The 24,290-nt window shown below is 44.9% G+C and overlaps 1 protein-coding gene across 4 annotated transcripts in view; it reads right to left on the bottom strand.

The window, feature by feature from the left end:
* RPS6KA1 (ribosomal protein S6 kinase A1) overlaps nt 1-24,290 on the bottom strand; it is a 65,767-nt gene that overhangs the window by 19,012 nt on the left and 22,465 nt on the right. For 2 of the 4 annotated variants that reach the window (XM_054011935.1, XM_054011934.1), the window contains exon 3: nt 3,384-3,437. In XM_054011935.1, the coding sequence (XP_053867910.1) occupies nt 3,384-3,437 (54 nt within the window). Of the gene's footprint in view, nt 1-645; nt 831-3,383; nt 3,438-6,538; nt 6,642-24,290 lie in introns of those variants that run through there. The other 2 variants (XM_054011937.1, XM_054011936.1) reach the window with 2 other exon arrangements.

The raw sequence follows: 24,290 nt of genomic DNA on the forward strand, positions 1-24,290 counted from the left end.
TCTAGATGGGTTTTCACCGCTATACTTGTGCTCTCAAGGCTGTCAGGCAGTGAAAGATTTGCATATATAGCCTGGCAACTAAAGCTGCTCAGTGAATATACGAACTAGGAAAAAAATTGGCATTTGAAAGGAGACCGAAATTGATCACATTTTGAGATGAAGCTTTAGAGCTCAGCTAACAGCTCCCCCATAAAAAAGGGTGTTTTTAAAATGTTTTTGCCTGTCTAGTCCATTAACCTATAAAACTACTGCAAGAAAGACAACATCATGACTGTTTAGAGCGTTAGTCAGAAGATCAGATTCCATAACTTGTTCAGTTGCAAACCAGACAAGCAGCAGGTATAGTAAGCAAGTCACAACACTGGCCAGCAGGAACAATCGCAGCAGCCAGATGAGGAGAAGTGCATCACCACCACACTGATCAGTAACGTTAACCGGCTTGATACCTGGGAGAAGGAACTTTCCTTCTCCAATGCGATTAAGCCAAAGTTACCCTGCAGGAAAGGAAAGAGGGAAGACCCAGAAGGCTGCATCCACAGATTGCAGCGACTGTTAATCCAACCAACATCAGTCCAGTTGAACTGAGCAGTTACAAACACAAGCTGAAGCCAGAGAGTCCTCCAGCAAGCTAGCTGCAGTACTAACCGAGCTGGAGAGCTGGCCAGGGGCAGGCAGTTGCAGGCTGCAGGGTTTCGCTCGGTGTTTCCTGTGCAGCCACAGTGTGAGAAAGGCACAGATGCGAGGAAGCTTGGGGTCCCTCTCCATGGTCCATCCCGTTGAGCATGGCACATCCCCAGTTACCAGGGGCTCTAGGGGAGCATGGCAGGCTGCTGGAATACACACTGCTTCATGGAGGACTTGAGACAGGCTTCGGTTTTAGAGAGTCACAGACTGGAGGAGCTGGAGGTGGTTAAAGCCCCACTGGCAGATGAGCAGTGAAGGCAGCAGTCTCTGACTCTCACAGCTAAGCAGGTTAACACTCCCACTCCCCACCACTTGCAGCTGGTTTTTACACCTCACAGCTCCTTCTCAGAGCTGACTCCTCTCTATTCAGAGAAGACTCACTCTCTCTGCGCTAGACCCTACAGGGTTTACTCTAGGTAGTCTGAGTTTATGTGGGAATTCCCACAAAGGGGGAATATTTTGAGGAGTTATTTACATTTTGAACAAGAGATAAAAGCCCCACATTCAGAAGAGCCTGAATAGTGATACTGCCTAGAAGATCTGCAAACGCATATTTGCCCCTCTGATTGGGAACGGAGAAGAGGCTTTAGTATCAGATCGATCCTGGGGGTAACTCCCCTAGGACATATAACCACACTGAATTCTGTGATAAATTTGGTCCTTAGATTTCCACATGTACAACTCTTGCACAGCCAAGAGGATGCCTTCTATCATAGGGGAGGTGGCTTTGCCTAATCCCTTCCTGGAATCCTATCCATGATATTTATAAGGCACCAATGGAGACTATAAGTAACCAACTAGCCATGGTTCTGCAGAGGCCATGCCGTGGCTCAAGGAGCTGCAAACGGACAGAATAGAGGTTAACAGAGTGTTGTAGCAGACAGAATAGCCCTTTCGTCCCATCATTGTCCAAATTCACTTACAGGATGGGAGCGATTGTTCTGATTTAAAAAAAAAAAAAAAACAACCCACCAGCCTCCTTTCCCTCACCCTCTTCTCCATGTTCCTTTTTCATAGCCCCATATGCTGGGCTAAGTGGGCATCTGCTCCCCAAGTGAGCACAGAGTTATCCCCTCCAGTTATATTTCTCTGTTCCAAGCTTTTTTTAAAATAAATATATAGATTTATAGTTATATATTTTTTGCTTTAAAACTAGCCTAGCTTGCAATAAGACATGAGCCTGTCTCCGTTCACTTCTGGAAATACCCCCAGAGGGTGTTTGGAGCTGGGATTTTAGTTTGAGCCTATGACTACTTCTGACCTTTCTCTCCTCACCACGTACAAACCACACTCTTTGGTAACTGATAATGAAAAGTAGGAAATGACGATTAATTATGTTGCGTTAACACCAGTCAGGGATGAGGGCCCCATTGTGCTACACACTGTACAAGTGAGTCAGACCAAGCTAGGCTCTGCTCCAAAGACACAACAGGTAGAGGAGTCAGGGGTGTGGGACAGCAGGTTTAGTAGGAAAGAGCCTGAGCAACGGGCAATAGCAAATCCTTGCTACAACCCAGAAGCTGTCAGGAGTAAAGTCTAGGTGCCTGATTCTGATTCACACTACTTTATTCTGCTGGAGTCACAGTGTGAGCAGCAATCAAGGCCAGAGTTTGCATTCAACATCTGTAAAATGAAGTTAATGACACTGGCCTCCTTCGTAAAGAGCTCTGAGGTTTACTAGATCAACGAGCTAGGTAATTATAAAGAGAGAGTGTCAAGAATGATTAAGGGTTGCATTGGGTCAGTTATTTCTGGTGAACACAGAAGTCATCGCTCCACTCAAGAACTGAATGTGAACAGGTTTCAGAGTAGCAGCTGTGTTAGTCTATATCCGCAAAAAGAACAGGAGTACTTGGGGCACCTTAGAGGCTAACAAATTTATTTGAGCATAAGCTTTCGTGGGCTACAGCCTAATTCATGCATCCGATGAAGTGGGCTGTAGCCCACGAAAGCTTATGCTCAAATACATTTGTTAGTCTCTAAGGTGCCACAAGTACTCCTGTTTTTTTGGAATGTGAACAGTTACTGCTAAACTAGGGTGACCAGGTGTCCTGATTTTATAGGGACAGTCCCAATATTTGGGCCTTTGTCTCATATATAGGCACCTATTACCCCCAACCCCCGTCCCGATTTTTCACACTTGCTGTCTGGTCACCCTATGCTAATCTGTTAGCATGGATACAAATGCAATCCTCTTCCCTGCCAGGGTAGCTAGCTTATTGGAGAAGAATACATGACACAGAGGCAGAGTGCCTTAACCACACAAAATGGCGTCTTGCGCCCCAAAGACAATGGAAGAGTACAACAGTTGATGACTACAACATGGGGTGGGCTGGGGGAGGGCGAAGACATGATCACAAGGTCACATGAGTGACTCATGTCTGTCTGCCTTCGGTATTAGCAACTCTGTGATTTGCCTAGTAGACATGTGCCATAAAAGACCTTTCAGAGAGTTACTTGTGCACGTTGCTAACACCTGCTTGTGTCTCTGATTTTGCTGAAGTTCACAAGTACAGTTCAGACAGTGTTAATGATGTGCAAAGCCAGCACAGGCATTGGAGGAGAGAATGATGCACAACTCAAATATTAACTCAAATCCTATACCGTAATAAACGGTCAGAGAATCTTGTCATACGACAAAGTGTGAATTAAAAGACACAAATCTCCTCAAGCCATGTGTTTGCAACAGGCTCTCTTACCTTATCTGCTGAGTCTACAACGTCTTTCTCTATCCAAGATATGTCCGATTTTGCCTGTGGAACAGAAAAGGAGTGTCAGCACAAAGGGTCTGTGATGCTCAGTTAACATTTTCCTTGTGTATTCGTTTAATAGAAGCAGGCAAGCTATTTACAAAGGCACAAGACAGAGCCAATTCAGAGCTGTGTTGGTACTGCCAGGAAAGAAGGGTCCAATAGGTTTCAGAATTCTTTACACACTTGTCCTGTGGCACCTTTAAGACGAACAGATCTGTTAGTCTTAAAGGTGCCACAGGACTCTCTCTTGCTTTTTACAGACTAACACGGCTACCCTTCTGATACTTTACAGACTTGTTTGCACAGCTGGTGGGAGAGGGGAGTGAGAACGTCAGAAGTGAATCCTGCGTGCCTCCAAAGGTCACAGGATCACTGCGGCTATGGAGAAAAAGTTTAGTTCCTAGGTCTTCACAGGGTGACTGGCCTCTTTAAAGGAAAATGGGGCCAGCCTCACCCAGGCCATAGTTAGTCCCCCTCTTAGGCGGGGGGGCGGCTAATTATGGCACAGGCAGGGCTGGTTCTACTTTCCCTTAAAGGGGCTGGTTGCCCAGGGGCAGGGCCAAATTCTGCTCTCAGTCACACCTGGTGTAACTCCACAGCAGCTCTCTGCTTTGGTAGAGGTACATCGATTTGACATTCAGGATAACAGCAGAAATTGGGATCTGGATTCTTGCTCAGCTCTTCCCAGCTGAGAAATGGGTTTTCATCTGAGTGGGAATCAGTGCTCCTAAACCAGCTAATAGGAAAACAGACAAGTAAAAAGTGCATCACATCTTGCAGGGAGAGAGTAGGTCTAGCTCCTATCTCATGGTCTGTTTCCAGCCCAGCTATTGGATTTCATCTCAAAGGGTGACATGAGAAGTATTCATCCAATTGCCTTTTAACCTGATGCTTGCCTAGTTCTAGACAGTCTTCTTTTGTTGAGAGAGAGAGAGAGAGAGAGAGAGAGAGAGAGAGGAAAAAAACTGTTTGAGGAAGGTTTAACCATGCCCTGGTTCAAAAGCTGTTCCTTCTGCTCTGCCCCTACAGAAACACTGGCAGACAGATTTCAGTTGAAGAGCCTGATTTTTGGAAGGTTAGAGATTAGACCCCAAAGCCTGTTGTATCGCCAAGAGGTTAAACTCATGTACATATAGATTCACTATCGCAGCTGGGTGCTTTTTTTTTTGAACTGAAGTTTAAATAAAAATACAAAAAAAAAAAAAAAAATCCCACAGATGTGATGCATTTCCTTCTGTGGGGCTCAATTCTCAAGATGCAGATTAGGTGAAGCCTACTGTAGCATGGTCACATAATGTGTTTTTTAAAGAGACACTCGGCTGCGTACTTCTGCTTTCTCTGGATGCGGTTAGGTAGTGTCACGGGGTGGGAGTGGGGTGGGGGAGCTTGTGGCCCAGCATTTTGGATAATCGGAGTTACAGTTCCAAGGTCCTCTGACCACAGGTCGAAAGGAGAAACCTCCCCAACTCTGCCCCCATAAACAGGATTACTGTCCAGAAACCTGAAAGTAAGTAATGGCTGCGAAGGGGCCATAAGCCTTGGGGGAGCTTCACCAAAATTTGAATAAGGGAGACATTCTAAGCCTGGGAAGAAGCTGAATACAGGGCGCGGGGGCCTTGTTTTCACATCTCCCTCACATGACCCCATTACTACAGCTGCTTGGCACAGCAGCAGGAAGGCTGAACTCCCTAGCTCCTCTTGCCACCCATGCCGTTGCCGCCACGCTATTTTCCACACACTAGCGCTCACCGAGCCAGCACAAGTAGATCTCCTGGAAGTGGGATGGACACGTCCAGCCTGAAGCGCAGACGTACCCGCAGTGAAGAGACTGACCGGCCCGCCCTCTGCCATGAGGGCGCAAATTCTACACCCCGGCCAAGAGTTGCCGTTCACAGCTGAAGAAAAACAATCGCCGCCAGAGCCTTTCACTAACGTCCATCAGGTGCTTCAAAGCCTCACAACAGCCACTCACGGACCAACACTGTCCCCCAGTTACAAATAAGGAAAGATGCAGAGGTTAAAGTCACGCACGTCAGTGATGGAACAGCTCTTGTACACTCTTCTCACGATACCCTAATCGTTTGCTCTGACCTCGTTCCTTGAGCAACGTGTTCAATTGGGCACACTTTGCTAGAGTGGAGCCCCTGCAAACTATTCACACTAGCTCACATAAGGGGCAGGTTGCATTGTCATGGGCCTGCAGCAGAATTAGGGTTGCCAACCCTCCAGGATTGCCCTGGAGTCTTCAGGAATTAAAGATTAATCATTAATTAAAGATTATGTCAAGTGATGAAATCTCCAGGAATAGGTCCAACCAAAATTGGCAACCCTAAGCGGAATATTTTGCAGCCCTCTACAAATTCAGGAGAAGTCATTTACAGAGATCCCCTGTGTGAGTTGGAGATTAGGATCTGCTGCTGCTCACGCAATACTCCTCCTCACCCACTCAGTCAGGTTTGAAACCAGGAAGTTACTGCAAGTCTGAGAGGAGGAGACTGAGTTTCTTTTGAACTGAACCATGTTGGGGCTGCTTTAGTACTAAGCAGATCCCTTAGTCAAGCCTAGAACAGTTTGTAATGCAAGGATATAATTTGTTGTCTCTTCCCACAGATACAGGTCAAAATGCACTCTCCTGACCTCTCTCTCTCTCCTCTTCTTGTTTCTAAAACTCTTTATATAAAAAGTGGCAAAAGACCACGTGTGTGTTTTATAACCTTGATAATTGATATATTTGAGTCTGAACGTTGGAAACAGGCGGCGAGAACTAGAGGCTATTTAGCGTTATGTTTTCTGCATCCTGCTTTCATGCATCACGGACCATAATCTGAGGCATCTTTTTGTTCCACCGTTGCTTCAATCATGCTCACGTGCCAAGCCAGTCCCAAACTCTGCCAGTACAGAGAAGAGAGTCTCCTCAGGAGAGGACGCCATGGCCTTTATCACCAGAAAGGCCCTTTCAAAAGAGACTACATAAGACAGTAAATTAAATGCAGCCTGGCCAGCTCTAGAGTCTTGCAAGTCTCTGACTTCCGGCCTTTGATCCTGTGAAATAGAAAACACGATACTGAAAAGAGAACTGATAAAGAGACCACTACACTTGCCTCCTGGATCCTTGGTTTGGTGCGAAAGAGCAGCCTCAGCATCTCCAAAGCTCCAGACGGCTACTCTCCCATAGTTTGCAAGGGAGCTTCTGATCTAGCGCTCTCCCCAGCACGGACACCAGCACAAGAACCCCCAGTAGTATCTATGTCACTTGGATGTATTTTGGGAGTTTCAGCATAAAAGGAAACTGTGGTTTGCTATGGGGAAATTGTGCAGTGAGCACTCACTGCACAACACCAGCAGCCAAATGAAAGCATTAGTCAAGGCACATGACCCCTAATGGGATGCTGATTTGTGAAGCCCGATTCAGAGAATCCAAATGATGTGCTGCTCATGTGCATGTAGGTCTTATTTACACAGTGGATTGTATCTCCGTTGGACAGGGTGGGGGTGTGACAGTGTTCAGGATACCCGTGACCGAATCACCTATTTACACCTCTCGCCCGCAGCCTCTAGCAAGGAGGAGGTTTGCCTGTGGTAGCTGGGTGTCAGCTCCCTAACATCACCAGCCTGTCAGCCACTCAAGCACTCCCCTCCGGGCTCTGTCAGCCTGGCTTTACCTCGCAGGTGAACAAAAGGAGCACCTCAGTCCCTGAGTCTCCTTGAAGCGTTTGCCTGTGATACCCAGCCCCGGATGCTGGATACTCACAGGAATCTCAGATCCTCTGCCCTCAAAGAAGCCGGCTACCCCAGTTTACCACTCCTGTGTAAGTACAGTGCTTGTGAGCACTTACAACAAAACAAAAAGAAGGTTTAGGAAAGAATAGAGACTCCATTAGAAACCAGAGAGTAATGGAAACAAAATAGTTACAATCCAAAACAAAATCCTAATACTAGGGCTGTCAACCAATTAAAAAAAATTAATCACGATTAATTGCACTATTAAACAATAATAAAATACCATTTGTTTAAATATTTTTGGATGTTTTCTACATTTTCTAATATATTGATTTCAATTACAATACAGAACACAAAGTGTACAGTGCTCACTTTATATTTATTTTTGATTACAAGTATTTGCACTGTAAAAAAAAATTGTATTTTTCAATTCACCTAATATAAGTACTGTCGTGCAATCTCTTTATCATGAAAATTGAGCTTACAAATTTGTAATTATGTACAAAAAAATAACTGCATTCAAAAATAAAACAAATGTAAAACTTTAGAGCCTACAAGTCCACTCAGTCCTACTTCAGCCAATCGTTTGCACAAACAAGTTTGTTTACATTTGCAGGAAATAATGCTGTCCTTTTCTTGTTTACAATGTCGCCTGACAGTGAGAACAGGTGTTCTCATGGAACTGTTGTAGCCAGCGTTGCAAGATATTTACGTGCCAGATGCGCTAAAGATTCATATGTCCCTTCATGCTTCAACCACCATTCCAGGGGACATGCGTCCATGCTGATGAAGGGTTCTGCTCGATAACAATCCAAAGCAGTGCAGACCGACGCCGGTTCATTTTCGTTATCTGAGTCAGATGCCACCAGCAGAAGGTTGATTTTCTTTTTTGGTGGTTCGGATTCCGTAGTTTCCGCATTGGAGTGTTGCTCTTTTATGACTTCTGAAAGCATGCTCCATACCTCGTCCCTCTCAGATTTTGGAAAGCACTTCAGATTCTTAAACCTTGGGTTGAGTGCTGTAGCTATTTTTAGAAATCTCACATTGGTACCTTCTTTGCGTTTTATGAAATCTGCAGTGAAAGTGTTCTTAAAATTAACAACATGTGCTGGGTCATCATCCGAGACTGCTATAACATGAAATATATGGCAGAATGCAGGTAAAACAGAGCAGGGGACATACAATTCTCCCCCAAGGAGTTCAGTCACAAATGTAATTAATGCATTTTTTTTTTTTTTTTAAAAAGTGTCATCAGCATGGAAGCATGTCCTCTGGAAAGGTGGCTGAAGCATAAAGGGACATACAAATGTTTAGCATATCTGGCATGTAAATACCTTGCAATGTCGGCTACAAAAGTGCCATGCAAACACCTGTTCTCACTTTCTGGTGACTTTGTAAATAAGAAGAGGGCAGCATTATCTCCTGTAAATGTAAACAAACTTATTTGTCTTAGCGATTGGCTGAACAAGAAGTAGGACTGAGTGGACTCGTAGGCTTTGAAGTTTTACATTGTTTTGTTTATGTGTGCAGTTATGTAACAAAAAAAAACAAATCTACATGTGTAAGTTGCCCTTTCACAACACAGATTGCACCACAGTACTTGTATGAGGTGAATTGAAAAATACTATTTCTTTTGTTTATCATTTTTACAGTGCAAATATTTGTAATCAAAAATAATATACACTTTGATTTCAATGACAACTCAGAAAACAACATATATGAAAATGTAGAAAAGCATCCAAAATATTTAATAAATTTCAATTGGTATTCTATTGTTTAACAGTGCGATTAAAACTGTGATTAATCACGATTAATTTTTTTAATCGCAATTAAAATTTTTTTTTGAGTTAATTGCATGAGTTAACTGCAGATGATCTACAGCCCTACATAAAACACAAACTAGGGCCTACACTCTATTAATAGTTGCCTTTCTTATCTAATAAAGTAGGTTTTCCTCCCCAAAGTTCAGTCTGTTGTGTTGCTGGCTGGCTTCACAGGAACCAGGATCCACACTTTCATGGAACACCTCTCGCTCCAGAAGGTGTCTCCTCAGTGAATGGATCCAGAGCGGGTCTCTCTACTCTCTCATACACTGAACCAGGCTTGTGTCTTTATTCACAAACAGCGCAATCCCGTCTGCTATAATGTTCCTTTTTACCTCCAAGTGGTTTCGGTTGTTTGGCATGGTCTTTGATAGTTTTCCATTGACTCTTCAGGAATAGGGCCAGGGTAGACAATTGAACCTTGCATTATGTCACCGGCTAACCAGGGAAGAGTGACAATTCCCTCCCACCTTAATGGGCTCATCACCGAGACATGTGATTCCCTAGTGACTAACTTTTACTCCAAGACCATAAAACATAATTCTCAATATAGTTAAATTATTCCTTAAATATTACCCATGCACACATCTCACAATGATTATGAGTATTGATAAGTTACAAGATTTCAGTAGAGACCTCACATACTACCCCTCATGGATAAATACCGTGAAAGTGGTGTATTAGGTGTACTGAGTTTGTCAGGTCTGGGACAGGAGTTGCTTGTAAAGAACAGGGAACCCTTTGAGAGAATATTTTTCTGAACTTAGTATGGTCCTCGGAAAGGAACAAGAGTGCAGGCAGCCCACGCCTCTCAGGATCAGGCCCTCTGGGCACCAGTAAGTGGGTCTGTTAAAAGGTGAATGGGGTGAGAGTGCAAGTTTTTCTTATCACAGAAGGCATTTTCACAATCCTGCAGATCTCTCTCTTCACATACTTATGGGCCAAATTACACACTATGATATTGCAGGTTATTATGGATCATATGCATTTATGAGAGGTGACCATTTGTGCATGACTTGTATCACATGCTCACTTCTAGCTCCCAAGTGTGGGGGCCTTCTGTATTTCAGATGTGCAAACACACTGACAGGAGACTATCCGGGGTAGGAAGTTACACAGCAGTTTTGCTAATGTCAGTGCAATGCATCTCACAAATGATACCATCAGCAGCCCTGCGGCTTGCTCACGCCACACTCCGATAAACAAAACTTTGTAAGACAGAGCTCTCTTGAGGGGGATCGGTTCCATTTAGCCCTCTTTCCAAAAGCAGACAGCATAGGGTGACCAGATGAGATGAAGAAAATATCGGGACACCAGGAGGGTGGGGGTGGGGAAGCCGAGTGCTGTCAGCTGAGCCAAAAAAAAAAACCAAACAAACCAACCAACCAAACGAGTGATCCCGACAGCTCAAAATCAGGACGTCTGGTCACCCTAAGACAGCACCAGCTTGACTTCTAGTGAGGGACACCCAACTCCATGGTGGTTAAGACACCTAGTGCCAAGAACAAATTGGACTCGGGCCAAAGTCCATGTCTGAGCACCCAAATCTCACCAGTGGGAAGGCAGCTCTTGAGGGGTTGCTGTGAGGGCCCAAAGGTAGATTATAGGTACCCGGTTTGAAGAGGTCTGATGAAACAGTCAGTTTTCTACCTTGTGCATTAGCTATTAATCCCTTTCACACACAAGGCTAGCAAGTGGGCATTTTGCTTCTCCCTTCTACCAAGGCAGCAGAGAGGTTGCTGGCATCTCAATTCAAGGACAATTGCATGCATTATTTCCTTGGTAACAGACAGAGGAGACAAGCATGGCTGCCCTTCTCCCTTTTCTTGTAGATGGCAGTTTCTGAATTTTGGACCGGGATTTCACAGTTTGCACTAGCAAGAAACAAGCCTAATTGTTCTAAACCTAATGACTGGTCAGAAATATTAACTCTGATCAAGTGTTCCTGTCCAGATAGAACTGGTAGCAAGAGAGGATAAGTGTTGCCTGAAAGTGCAACATGCATTTCCCACTGCTTTAATTTGATTAAATAATGGGAGCCTGCTTTTAAGTGAAGGCAGATGTTAATTACCACCAACATTTAGCAATTCAAGTCTAATTCTACAAGTACTATTTAAGGCACATCAAACTGTGAGACTGAAGTTAGAACACAGGGCCCAGAACTATCCATAACTAGGGGAACCTGCTGTCATTGCCCTCCCCGCAGCCCAGGAGTACTAGTAAAGTAGTAGTAGTAGTAGTAGTAGTAGTAAAGACGACAGTCCAAAGCACCCAGTTTAAAGTTACTGCAAATTAGATTTCATCAGCGGATAATGATTCTAACGTCAGCTCCGTAAATTGTTGAAAAAGAGAGACACCATGCTTGCTCTAATTTTAATCAGAATAACTGGAACTGCCTTTGTCTGCTGTTGAGATCTGCTTATATCCTGTAGAGTGCTGGCAACAGAGCGTCAGTTACAGCAAGAGAGGGAGGAAGGATCAATGTTTCATAAACAGGAAATTGATAGTGTGAAAAAGCTGCTGTTTGACGAGAGACAGCGGCTGTCATTTCAGCATGCTCTGAAAGCGGGATTCTTGCCCCTCACCAGAGAAGACACATCCATCAGTGGGTTATGCCGCAAGCCAGACAGTGCACAACTGAAGGTTTGCAGTAGCGGTTGGGGAAAAAAATTGTAACATGTGCAACCTGGGCACTGAGTATAGACAGTGTCTTTATTCAGGGGCCGCAGTTTTTAAGAAGAGCCTTAGATGTTCAGCGTTTTCACTAGGAGCAACAGGAACTCAAGTGCATTCAGGCCTAGGACTCTGGAGCATTTCTGGCACTAGGAAGGAGTTTGAAACAGTTCCCAGTAAGAGTAAAGACAGAATTATGCTCATGTGATATACTTCAGATCAGTAGGTGGCAAGAGGAAGTGACCAGCAAGCAATGCTTCCTGAAGAGTTGTTTTAAATAAAGCTGAGGTTGATTGGGCTTCTAATAAACCTCTGCATGTTTCCTACAGGAAAGAACAAGTATGCTGCTGTGAAGATACAGGGCAGACCAACCCACGTTTTACTCCTCTTAGCCCCATCTAGCAATTTCAGAGCATGAATCCACACTTAAGATAGATAAACCATGCACTCATTATAGCCTGCATGTGATTTGTGGGAACAGTTTCAATTTATGATCAAGGGAATTAAAAAAAAAAAATTAAGAGTGGAAGATGGCCATGTGCACTGATCAACTGACACCCAGTCTGCAGGATCAGGCTAGAGAATTATTTAAAATCAGAAGAGAACTGGACTAAAGGAAGAGAACTTTTGCAACAAGGGGTGTTAGCTCTTGATAGAGAAACCATTAGTGAGGCAAGAGGAAGTAGCAATTCTAAGTACTGCCCACAGCAACAGCAGGTTTTACTTTTTTGAAATTTGGGGAACAGGGAAGAGAGTTCAAAGCAAGGTCAGTAGTAGAGCCATGGAAACTGCAGGCAGGCACCACAAGACTAACATCTGCACAGAACTCTGCCACGCCAGTCCTGGGCCTCCTAGCAGAAGGGCACTCTATAGGAGAAGCAAGGAGTCTGCTTAATCCTGGTTTTCATGCATGCCCTCCACAGAGGAAGGAATTAGGGCATTAATTCACTGCTGGGCTGGGCTGTCCATACAGCCCGAGCCCCACAGTCACAGAAATCCTATTGTGGACAAGGGAATTGTTTTCACACATTAACTGGCCAAAATAAGTCCTATGCTCCCCTCTAGTGTTTACCTGAGTCTGTTAACACTGTAGTTTTCACACAACTTTTTCGGCCACACTAGAATTTTACCATGTGTTGTCACATGATTAAAAACGACACCTGTTTCTCCTAGTGTGGATCACTCCAAGTGGAGGGGACTCTTCCTGCCTCACATAGTGGGCAGTTATGCGGTAGCTTCTATTGTGCTTTAGTTCAGATATTGGCTCTTTAAGAGAGTATTTCTGATTAAGCAAAGAATAAACAGATGAAGTCATCTAGGCAGAAAAACTCTCCCAGGTTCTTTATAGATTGAAAAAAAGAATTCAGTTGCATAGAATGTTAAAAAGAAAGTCCAACTGAATACAAAAGTAGATTAGAACTTCTTATTGTGAAGGGAAAAGAAATAAATGTCTCTCAACATGCATGTGTTTGGTCACTACAGTTCTATACCTATAGAACACCCCATCTACAAAGCTCAAAGGTTTTACTTATTCCCTAGACGGTATTTATAAGAGCCTGCAGTATCTGGATTTGCCACTCAAATGTTATCCTAAACTGTATGCTGTATGATTAACAATCTCCTTCAGAACACCATCTTCACCGCCATGGACGTCACTTACACCAACATCTCTCATGACGACTGCATTGCTGCTTGTCTCAAATATTTACAAGACAATGGGCAACCCTCAGATATCCACCCCAAACACAAATTGCCAAACTCATTAAATTTCATCCTCACCCATACCAATTTTATAGTCAACAACAAACACTTTGTCAAAACCACAGGACCAACTTTGGGTACTAGGATGGCTCCCCAATATGCCAACTTCTTCATGGGCCCCCTTGAACATAAGAACGGCCATACTGGTTCAGACCATTGGTCCATCTAGCCCAGTGTCCTGTCTGCCAACAGTGGCCAATGCCAGGTGCTTCAGAGGGAATGAACAGAACAGGGAATCATCAAGTGATCCATCCCCTGTGCCCATTCCCAGCTTCTGGCAAACAGAGGCTAGGGACACCATCCCTGCCCAGCCTGGCTAATATCCATCAATGGACCTATCCTCCATGAATTATCTAGTTCTTTTTGTGAACCCTCTTATAGTCTTGGCCTTCACAACATCCTCTGGCAAAGAGTTCCACAAGTTGACTGTGCGTTGTGTGAAAAAATACTTCCTTTTGTTTGTTTTAAACCTGCTGTCTATTAATTTCATTTGGTGACCCCTAGTTCTTGTGTTAGGAGAAGGAGTGAATAACACTTCCTTATTTACTTTCTCCACACCAGTCATGATTTTATAGACCTCTATCATATCCCCCCTCAGAAGAATTTCTGGACAAATGCACCATGAAATTAGAGTGACCAGACGTCCCGATTTTATCGGGACTGTCCCGATATTTACTTTCAGAGTAACAGCCGTGTTAGTCTGTATCCGCAAAAAGAAGAACAGGAGTACTTGTGGCACCTTAGAGACTAACAAATTTATTAGAGCATAAGCTTTCGTGGACTACAGCCCACTTCTTCTATATGCATCCGAAGAAGTGGGCTGTAGTCCACGAAAGCTTATGCTCTAATAAATTTGTTAGTCTCTAAGGTGCCACAAGTACTCCTGTTCTTCTTTTTGCCGATATTTACTTGTTTGTCCCGCGAATTGTCCCGATATATTGCCCCCTGGCGCACAGGTGGAGGGGGCTGGTGCCCCCCCCGCCCCAACTCTGCCCCATTGGATCACTCCCCAAATCCCCACCCTAGCCCCGCCTCTTCCCCAAGCACGCCGCATTCCTCCTCCTCACCCCTCCCTCCCAGGCTTGCGCTAATCAGCTGTATGGCGGTGCAAGCAGGACACGGCACCCAGCTCAGGGGAGGTGGAGGAGGAGTGAAGGTGAGCTGGTGATGGTGGTGGTGGGGGGGGAGGGGCGCCTCCGACGGCTTTCTCTTTTTTTTTTTTTGCTCTGCCGCCACCCCTCCCTCTCCCCCGCATCCCGATATTTCACATCTCTCATCTGGTCACCCTACATGAAATCAGTGATATACATCAATGATATTTCCATCCTCTGGACAGATGGCTTAAACTCCCTCAAAGATTTCCACTACAACTTCATCAACCATCACCATTAAAAACTCTCTGGAACACTCCCACACTAGCATCAACTTCCTGGACACCACGATCAACGTCAACAATTGAACCACAGAGACAATCATATACAAGAAACACACGGATCACCACACCTACCTTTATAGATCCAGTAACCACCCCAAATACACCAAGAAATCTGGTATCTACAGTTAGGCACTCAGATACCACAGAATACTCTCAGAGGAGAAAGTCTGGGATATACACCTTAGCACACTTAAAAACGCCTTCACCAAACAAGGACACTCCACCAAAGAAGTAGATCGCATCATGGAACAGGCCACCCAAATGCCCCGAGAGAGCCTGCTTCAATACAGAAATTAAACCGCCCTCTAACTGCACACCTCTAGTTGTTACCTACTACTCCTCCCTGGAATCCATATGGGCTATCAAACAACTACAACCCATACTTGATGGGGACCCCATCCTGAAATAAATCTTTCCTGAGCCCCCATTTCTGGCCTTCAAACAACCCCCCAACCTCATCATCAGAAGCAAGCTCCCCACAGACCAGGACCCACCAACTCAAAGTGGCACCAGATCCTGCCAGAACAGATGCAAAACCTGCAGACATATCTCCACTGCTACCATGATCAATACGCGCCACAGCACATCTTTCAAGATCCATGGATCCTACACACACATATCACAACATGTGGTGTACCTCATCCAGTGCACTAAATGTCTCAACAACAATTATGTGCGCAAAACCAAACAAATCACTAAGCTCTGGAATGAACTCACACTGGAAAATGATGAAAAACAAAAACATCTTGTGTTGATATTCACCGCTTCTTGTCAACTGTTGGGAATGGGCCTCCTCCACCCTATTTGAATTGGCCTCGTTAGCAACCCCCAACTTGGTAAGGCAACTCCCATCTTTTCATGTGCTTACTGTATTTTCCACTCCATGCATCTGATGAAGTACTTCTTGTTCTTTTTGCTGAACAGAGACACTGGATTTATGGCTTATTACAACAATCTGTAACCTATCAACCCCCTCTTTTTGTCCTATGACTGCAGAGGTGTTAATGAGCCACTCTACCTTGAATGGTCCCTAACAATATGTACTAACTAGTTATGCTAAACAATCTGTTCCACCTTACATTTTGCTGTCACCTTGAAGAACTTTTCCCAGACCTAAAGAGCAGCTCTGTGTAGCTCGAAAGCTTGTCTCTCTCACCAACAAAAGTTGGTCCAATAAACGATATTAGCTCACCCACCTTGTCCCTCTAATATGATTTCAGCATCACAGCAGCAATGTCTGTTCTAATTTAAGTTCTTGCTACAGCTCCATCCCCTTTAATAACCAGGGATGCAGCACTCCAGAGGTTCTTTAAACCAGAGTGTACAGTTCAGCAGGCACACCCCTCCATGAGCCAGAACAAGCTCCTGGGGCCGGGGAAGGCGTTGCATGCATGCGGGGTGGTTTTGGAGATAACACTAGCAAACAATGTCAATAAACTGTGTGTATAAGGAGCAGTGCTGGAGCACTGGCAACCAGAACTTCCTGACAGATGGATAATAAAGAGGGTGTGGATTCTTTGGGATTAACTCAGGTAAAGCACCAATGTTTGCAAGTACAGTAGGGAAGGATTTGTTTACAGTGGGAATACTACTGCAGCAGATTTGACATCTTCCTTTTCACTTGGCCTCTGCCCCCCTCCCCTTTTTAAAAAAAGAGTGGGAATATTCGGATGGCAGAATCAGAAGAAAAATATGCATGAATCTTATAGCAAAATCTACATGCAACAGCAAGACGCTCTCTTTCCTTAAGGGGGGGGGGGGGGCACATCTCAATCTCATTTACACCAACAGAGCCAATGAATGAGAGTTCATTTACCAGTTTGGGGGGAGGGATAGCTCAGTGGTTTGAGCACTGGCCTGCTAAACCCAGAGTTGTGAATTCAATCCTTGAGGGGGCCATTTAGGGATTTAGTTGGGGATTGGGTCCTGCTTTGAGCAGGGGGTTGGACTAGACGACCTCCTGAGGTCCCCTCCAACCCTGATAGTCTATGATTTACTCTGGATTTATACCAGGTCAGAATCTGGTTTACTGTCATCTTTCCACAAGTTTTTAGAGACAGGCTTCTTAGGCTATGACTTCACGGCAAACAAGTGATGTGACAATTTTATAGTAATTAAAATGCGATGTACATGTGATCTGTATGAAAACCTCTTATTGGGCCAAAAGCATCCCTGATGTCACTCCATTGAATTCAGTTGAATTGTAGCAGTGATGAACTTGACATCCCAGAAAAGGACAAAGTTACTCTACAGTTGTACTATTAACAAAAATGGTGTTAGTTTGCAAGTGGCTGGAAGCAGCAATGATTAGATGGAAACAGCCCTGTTCTACACAGTCCATGTCAAAAAGCATGCCCTGAAGTTTCCGCTTGACGTCAGTATGTCAAGTTAATCCCCTGGTAACATCACAGGACTCGGTGGAATTGTGCACCAGAGGTCCTTTTGGCCCAATACATTAGGGCTTTCAGACAGTGTTCCTCAGGGAAGTATTTCTCCCCACAAAACAAAACAAAAAAAGGCCCTGGCATGAATAGCAAAAATTAAAGAGGAAACCAGACTTCATTCCCCTGGAAGGACTTTTCTGCCAGTGCCATTCGAATGACCTTCTGCCAGAGCAGCTAGAATGACCTTGTGTCTCTCTGATCAGGGCTGCAAGTGAAGCCTAGGAAAGCAGGCCAAACTACATCCCAATTTCAGCCCCTGTGCCCGGTGCTGGGGCAGTCCTCCCCCTACCCACTGAGCTGGTTCGCCAGTGGAAAGTTGGCTATTTTTGTGACTGTGAAAATGCCCAATATCTCACTACATGAATAGCTGATTGTACTTTCTGAAAGTTCACGCACTTCCTGTAACAGTTCTAAGTCCAGAGGCTACAAACAGATGCCAATAGCCTCTTTAGCGACAGGCAGAGAAGCCCTTGCAGTGGAACACAGTCTGAAGTCTGTCCTGGGATAGAACTGAGAGATACTAATATTAGCAGTTATAGGGACAAATACATACCTGGTGTAAGTTGGTGAAACGCTACTGAAGTTAACTGACTGATATCCCCCTTCACCAGGTAAGAATTTGACCCTAATGTTACACAGGCCAATATGAATTGTTCATTCCAGCAGGTGGCACTCTTAAAGTAGATTTAAAGTAAACAGAAATGCTTCCGTATCTGATAAACAAACCAGCCAAGAGAACCCATTTTATGATGGGCTCAGAGCTAGATTCAGCATCTTTGGAAATAGTTTTCTTAAATCCCCTCTTCAGCAAATCAATACTGTCTAAGTAACAGCTTTAGCCAGAGGCTAAAGGGAACAGAATATAGCCCAGCTTGACATCACAGGACAGAATTTCCAAGTCAAGACAAGTTCCTTACACATTTAGAACAGCCCTTCTGGCCTGGCCAGATGCACCATGTGGCTACTACACAAGAATACTAGAATGTCCAGTTTTAACAGGGGACATTATCTCTTGATACTGATCCAATTTTCATTATCCATGAGTTCTAGGCGTCACTTGGAAATGTCATGTTGATACAGAATTAGCAAGGATCCTTCTATTTGAGTCAAGGACACATGGACTAGATAAAGCAGCTTATTTTATTGCCAGGCCTCGGCTCCTCAGAAAGGAAGACGACTTTGGCATTTGAGCCTGCACATTTCTAGTGACTCTCCATCCTTTCAAGGCACTGAAAGCCGCACCTGTCCGAGATCAGCTGACAGCAAGTTGTGTCTGAAGATACACGATCAAAGAGTCTTTGTAAATTGTGTGTTAACAGCTCACTTGTGCTACACCAGACTGTCTCCAGAGCAGTAAATAGAAGAGCAACAGCCATGCTAAGCAGGGCTTTGCATCTAGTGAAACGAGGTACCACAGTGGAAAATATCCCAAAACGCTTTTCACGTAAGAGTCTGTGGATGCGGAAGTACCTAGTACGCAACTTTTAAAGAACAAGAAGTCTCTAGAGAAAGTGCAAAGGAAACTGCTTGTCTTATCTGACATTTCTGCAAATTCTGTTAAAGGCAAGAAGGTAGGGATGTCTCCAGTTTTACCCCCACATAAAATGCACAGCAATCTTGGATGCTTGATAAAGCAAATCTAGTTCCTGTAGTTGAGAAACATTAAGAAATTCGAAAAAACCTGTACATCAATGCTATGTTCACTCTAGACATTACGTAGTTCTTGTTATTTTTACACTCTCGGTAGAGGAATGACAGACTCCTTTTCACTGCCTAAGAAGATCTAACACTAGTTCCACAAATAGAGCTGATACTTGTTTGCAATATTAAGTGAAGTGCCTCTGGAGTGGCTGTGGGATGTGGAATTTATTTGCCATCATGAGGATGTGGGAATTCCATACTCCTCCCACAACAACACAGAAGACACATTTTTCCTTGTAGGACACTCAAGGCCTCTGTGATCCCGACAAAGCTTTTTTTTTTTTTTTAAATGGGTTACATGTTTGAGGAGGGGGGTGTACAAAACAACAGCCATGCAGTGGCAGCCTTCCTCCCCCACCATCCTGCAATTTGGAGAGCTACCGCAGCAGGTGTATGAATAAATCATTGCAGGAAATTAAGCAAGGAAGCATTGTTTCCATCAGTTCAGATAATGGCATCTTACAATACAAATTACTGGTTTTTGGATTCTGTGAATCCTTAAAGCTGAGCTGTCTGATAGCAGAGCTGTACTAAGAGCAGATAAGTTGGCAGACACTTGCCTGGCTGTGACATGACAGAATGTCATTTCCTTTAATGCCTGTAAAAGCCATGTTGTGAAATCAAACTGATGCCAGGAGGAATTCCCTCCACTGCTTAGAGACTGAAGCTAGATATGTTCACCTGGACTGGGTGCTTAATCAGGACTTTGGGTGGGGATAGGAGAAGAAAAGGTGGCTCTCTCTACACCTGTGATCTTTGAATAGTGATAGGGGCTGGCGTTTTGCCCAGTGCACCAAGAATGGTGTCATTTCCATTTAAGAGTTTCAGACCAACCCACCCCCCCCCTTCTCCCTGCCAGGGTGAAGGGAACTGGGACTTGCTTTCCAGCACTTCCTTTGCACAGCAAACTCTACCAGTTGCACCCAAGAGGGTGTGAATTCTCTGTACATTCAGCAGTGCTGTTCTAGAGGGTTGGACTGCTCCGCTGGAGGCCCAGCATATTCATTCAGCCCCCACTTGCTGTTTAGCACAGAAAGCCCTGCTGGTGCGACGACATGAGCATTACAAAGTGTGAAAGGAGGGAGTAATCGAAAATACGCAGTAACTGGGCCAACCTGTGCTAAAGCATTTCAGCTGATGCATCACGTCTCTCCTCAGCCCAGTGAATCACCGACACCACTAAATCACAAAGCCTTTTTAACAGAGTCCTTTTATGCGCCTCTAACTGCTGATTTGCTATTCCTGACTCCACGTCCAAAGCTACAGCACTGGCATTTCCAGTGGAGAACTGCAGAGGAACCAGCCAGAGCTTCTAGCTGATAGGAAGAGCCACCAGAGCAAGAACTGCTGCACTGGGAGGAGGGGGTGAAATAAGGGCTAGTTGGTGCTAACCATCCCTCCGGAACCGCCCCCAGACCCAGAACTGTGCAGGGGAAAACGCAGCCCAACAGAGGGCACTTGGGGAAAGGATTAAAGAGGGGACAAGCAGGAGACTCCAGCTGGTCATGGAAGACATGGCTGGCCTAAGTAGGGAATTCGAACATTCAGAGAACTTCCCACAGTTTTGACTGGACTCTCTGCCATGCGCTGACTGGCTGTTTGCGCCAACCCTGTCCCTCCCTCCGTCTGTTCACCCTTGCCTCATGCCACACCCTACTCCATCTTACTCTCTTCTCCCTGGCCCTGCCCCTCACCTCTTCTCTGTTCTTCCCAATTAGCTGATCTCCTCCTAACTAACCCCCCTGCTCCCCAGCCTCCACAGTAAGGGAATTAACATGGCTGCCAATATCTTCACATTGTTCACTCTGCTTGAGGGTGCTATACCCCTTCCCCCACCTCGCGTATTTAGACTGTATCGTTGGGCAGGGACTGCTACTCAAATAGCACCTTGTACAACGGAGCCTCATTCGTGGTTGGTCCTTAGCACTACCGTAATTAACATGACTGATTAATAAGTTATGTGACAGAGCTCTCTTCAGATACCATTCCCTCTACAGAACAGGAATCCTTCTCCATTAGCCAGAGCTGCAGTGAGCCGGAGTTTTGATGAGACCAATTTAAAAAAACAAAACAAAAAAACCCCACCACCACCACACTGATACCTTCTTCAAAACAAAATATCTGCCCATCATTCCTCTGGGGAAGGGTGTGAATATTGCAACACCTGCCATTAGCATCCAAACTAGAAGAGTGGCTGAAGGCAGGACCACTCAAATTTCAATGGCAGGTTTGTATGGCAGTTTGAGTTAGACCCATACAAGCAAAGATTTCATGGTACTGTACTGCTGAAGAAAATCCTTTTGCCTTTGAGTATCATTATGGCAAGAAGCGGGGGGTTGTTTTTTTTTAAAAATCCTAATCAGTTGACAGTGTGGTCTCCAATTCTCATGCTGCAGAAAGACTAATGGTTTGTACTAGAAACAAGGAGGAAGTGGCTAGCCACCTTTCTAAGCCAGATAGCCTTTGATAAACAACTTCAGAGCCATCGCATACTAGTGTAGCAAGAAGATCTATTAATACAAAGTTCAAGATTGTTTGAACACCACCCTGTTTACACAGCACAAGCAGTTCCAGCCTGGCATTTCCTTCTGAGGGTTTGCTACAGTGGAGCAGCACAGAAGAGCCACCATTGTTTGTGCCAGATTTACCTGTGTTGCCTCTGACAGCCAGCAGAACAGTGAGGAGGGGGGGGGAAATGATTCTATAGTTTCACCTGAAGCTATAGAAGAATTTTACTCTTCTGTAAAATTACATTTAGCCCCCACATAAAGTTGACACTTGTAAAGCTGTTAAAAAAAACCCACAAACTTCACTGAGATCATGAATATCTACATGGGGAAAACCTTGGATTTAAGTTTAAACCAGCCTTAAAGCTAAATTACCTTCTGTCAAGTTAAGCGGGCAGGGCTCAAAGCTAAGATTTTAAATCGGTTAAACATTATAAACTCTCTCTAGCTTCACAAAATAATGAATTACAAAGTCCTAGCGTCATGAGATCTGTAGTTCTCGGAGTTCCAGGACTTGGAACTGCCATTTGTCTCACACAGCTTACAAGTGCTTTGCATGATGGTGGTAAAGAATCACAGATGTAGAACAGTATTATCCCTGAAGATCTCTGCTTCACCACAGAGCTTCTGTTTGGAACATTCCCCAGCCCTTCCCTCTCCGGTACAGATGAAGCAACAGAACATCTCCTCACACGGAGGGTGAGGATAGGAGTAGCAGCTTATTTAGCCCTGCTGGGAGAAATGCAGGCAGAGTTCTTGTCAGTTTTTGTTGTGTTTCCTTCCTAGTCTGCATGCTACTATAAATTACTCTCTAGGATCACAGTCAGTTCCCCTTTGAAAATGCGATCACAGTCTGTCCTCAGTGCCAGCAAAGCGTATCAGGTCAAGAGAACACAGCAGATGAAGGGCTGAAAGGAGGGGCCTTGCTTTATAGCTCTCTTCGGAGTCTTGCTATGAAGGGAGACAGAGAGAGACGGATGGCTTGTGAGCTGGAACATATCCCAGGTTTGTGCCAATGGATAGCTAGCAGAGTAAGGGAATTTCTTTGGAACACAAAGCGCCAGAGGCGGTTTTTATCTGAAGTCATAATTAAAAAGGGGAGCGATTTCAGAATCAGCAATGCCACGCTAGTCCTGCAAGCAAAATTGGTACAAACGCAAGCCTCGCGGGCTGCTGCTAACTTCACTGCATTCCTCATGTGCAAGTCCTGTAAACTGACCCCTATTCAATTATTCATTAAAGTCTGCAGCTCATCCGAGGCCAGGCTTCTCGAACAGGGAGATATATTTTTTTTTAAATAGCTTTGAGAAACTTGCCATTAAGCAGAGGCCAACCCTTGCAGAGGATGACAGCAAGAGCACTGGCAGGAATACAGCCAGGCGCCCGTCAGGCACTACAGTTGCATTAAATTTAAGACCACTTGATTAGTTGGCTGACAAGCAGGGAACAGCCAGTTTAAATGGTAGGCTTTAACTGTGACAGGCTGAAAAAGCAGTGACTGATTAGGAGTCAGAGCACCAACCAGTTCTTGGGCTGGAGAGGCGAAGGCTGATTGCCAGTAACAGGGCAGTCAAGGAGGTGAGTGTTAGTAGACTACTCCAGTACAGATTACACCCAGCCACTGCAGATGCCTTCTGCAGTTCATTCAGGTTGGCCCATCTTGGAGCAACCTTTGCCATCAGTCTGTTCCCCGTGCCCCAGATCAGCAGCAGACCTTTTCAATTCTTAGAGAAAGCTGCTGCAGCTGTGTCAACAGATTGAGTCTCTGTTTCAAGGGGGAGCCTTTAGATTTATTTATTTTTAAAACCCTCATTTTCAGAGGCCAAGACGAAAGCAGCTATTCAGGATTGGCAAGAATCACACTGCTGGGCATTCCTTGTCAGCAGGACTTATGCTTAGGCTGAATTAAAAACCACTTACAATGACAGCATGTTCAGTAGACAAGTCTGGGCTTCACTGGCTCAGGTACAGCAGGCCCCTGCCACCTGGGCACCTCTGTATTAGGGATTCAGGCCACACCTGTGTTTTTGCCGGATTTTTCAAGTCATGGCCGACTCGGTGAATTGAGTACCAGTCTGGAATAGGCAGCTGATCCTTTTCTCTGATGACTAAAAACAGGTGTTTTCTTAATACCCCTAACCTGTATTTTGAAGGAACCCGGCCTAGTGCAACTACAGACCAGTTTTCAGGGGCAACCCCTATTTGGTGTTCCTGCCATGCAACCACTCTGCGCGAGAGGCCAGCCATCTCCAGATAGATAAGCGGCATCAAGCTTGGATTCAGGAGACAAGTGACCATCAAGGGATAGGTGGAGCAGACTGATTTAAGAAGCGTCCTTGGCACTGGTTCAGATGTGCCCTCATGGGGCCCAGGGCATGAAGACGTACCCAGGCGGTAATGGAGATGACCATTAACACAGGCAGCTCCTTGCTTCGCGATCAGAGGCTACAAGAGGAACCCGCTTGTGGTTGACCTTGCAGAGCATGAAGCTGGTCCCAGGAGAGACTAGTGCCTGGGAGAAAAAGGCCCACACAGCACCCGGTTGCTGGATTCAAAGCTGAGACAGCACACAGCTCATGGTCAGGATCTCTCTGTCTTTTGTCTGCATCAACCAGTCACCCAGGTATGGGTGGACAAAGAGACAGCGTTGTTTATAGCACTAGAGACAACCCCCTTTGCCAGGAGCTGTGTCACTCCTTCGATCAGATGGGGATCACAGCTACCAAAGGGCTTGTAGTTTATAAAGTTGAAAGAATTGCTGGGACACAGTTTAGAGAGATCTAGGTCAT

This window comes from Malaclemys terrapin, chromosome 22 (genome assembly GCF_027887155.1).
Source record: "Malaclemys terrapin pileata isolate rMalTer1 chromosome 22, rMalTer1.hap1, whole genome shotgun sequence".
Lineage (NCBI taxonomy): Eukaryota > Metazoa > Chordata > Testudines > Emydidae > Malaclemys > Malaclemys terrapin.